Raw genomic sequence first — 1,640 nt, forward strand, 5'->3', positions numbered from 1 at the left:
TTTCATCAAATCAAGTCACCTATTTTAAACCTTCAAGCTTTCTAAAGAACCCATTAATGGTGTTTTCGATTTGAAATGAAGAACACAGACTCATTTTAGTTTTAATCAATAGGACTATTATTGGTTCAAACTTTCGAGCTAAATCAAATGTTAGCGGCACAACAATGGTGAGAGTGGAGGAGGCAATGGTAGAAATGGTGGTGGAGAGAAAGAAGAAGAAGAAGAAGAAGAAGAAGAAGAAGAAGAACGAGGAGGAGGAGGAAAGAAAAAAAGAAAAAGAAAAAACAAAAAATCTGTTTTTTTGGGCTCTTCAGACGCATATATTGGGTGAAACTCATTCTATGCGCCAACTCAACAAGAAATGCCTAATTAGAATAAGTTTCGAGTAGTGTAAGTGCTTAATAAAAATATTCTTAAATTTAAGTGTCTAAATAAAAAATCGTACCAACATTAAGAGTGTGTTCAACCATTTTTATTTGAAGGAGCATGAGACGAAGTTGGTAGCAAGGAAATGCGTTCATTAATTAACAATTTTTAATTTTTTTTTTACTATAATTTGTTAAGTACAACTACATTTATAAAAATCCCTTATTTTTTACACATATCAACTTGTCACTTCTGATCGTGATATCAATAAGTTAGGATAAATTTTGATCATCTCACTTCTAGAGGAAGTGAAAATTCTTGTATTTCTTTGGATAAAAGAATTTTATATCATACAAAAAATACAAAAAAATCTTGTGATATTGAGATGTCGTCGCATTAACACAAAACGACGACGCCTTTATCCCCTGTTCAACTATTCAGGGTTTTACCACTCCAATTAAAAAAGAAGTGAGAAAAACCACAGGAGAATAATCAGTGTGAAAGTGCGAAGGAATCTCTACGGAGATGGCGGCAAGTGGTGTAACGGAGAGAAGGGGAATACCGGCGGCAGCATTTGTAGAAGACGTACAATCGTATCTCAATGAATCTGCTCTCGATGTCAACTCTGCTCTTGCCTTCCTCCAAGAAAGGTAAGTATATGATCTGTTTCCTAGCTAATTTTATTGTTTTTATTACTTGAGATCAAATCAAGGTCAGAGATTACGTGTACTGTAGAGTTTAAATTCAGCTTATGAGTCCTTTTTTTTTTTTGTTTGGTTTCTGTTTTGTGTTGTTTACTTAAATTAGGAGTTAGTTGTCTGCTATGATGTTAAAAGTTTCAATCTTTAGGGATCTTATGATTGCTTGAAAATGTCATTTACATATATGAGTTCCTTCTTTTAATTTACTTCAGGGTTTGCTTGATTTGATATTACTCAGTTGTTTTCTATGATGTGAGAGTTTAATTCTTTAGGAATACTAGAAATGCTGTGATAATAGTTGTGACTTAAAGTTTGAGCAAACCAAGTTTGGTGGCTGGTTGTAATGGAGAGTTTTGACTTCAGTTTAGGAGTTTCTTTGGGTTTTTTTTGTGTTAATTTTTCTTCAGGGTTCCTTAATTAGAAAATAGTTCTTTTCTATGATGTGAAAGTTTCATTTTTTAGGGTACTGGAGATTGATATATAGAAGAGTGCACTATATATATATATATATATATATATATATATATATATATATATATATATATATATATATATATATATATATATATATAT

The 1,640-nt window shown here is 31.4% G+C and overlaps 1 protein-coding gene across 1 annotated transcript in view; it reads left to right on the forward strand.

The window, feature by feature from the left end:
* The first annotated feature begins 792 nt into the window (after positions 1-792).
* The window catches only part of LOC109205171 (probable prefoldin subunit 3), a 9,511-nt gene continuing 8,663 nt past the window's right edge, over positions 793-1,640 (forward strand). Inside the window, exon 1 of the mRNA XM_019367848.1 lies at positions 793-1,016. Coding sequence (XP_019223393.1) covers positions 892-1,016 — 125 coding nt within the window. The 5' untranslated portion in view covers positions 793-891. The remainder of the gene's footprint in view (positions 1,017-1,640) is intronic.

This window comes from Nicotiana attenuata, unplaced genomic scaffold (genome assembly GCF_001879085.1).
Source record: "Nicotiana attenuata strain UT unplaced genomic scaffold, NIATTr2, whole genome shotgun sequence".
In the NCBI taxonomy this organism is placed as follows: Eukaryota; Viridiplantae; Streptophyta; class Magnoliopsida; order Solanales; family Solanaceae; genus Nicotiana; species Nicotiana attenuata.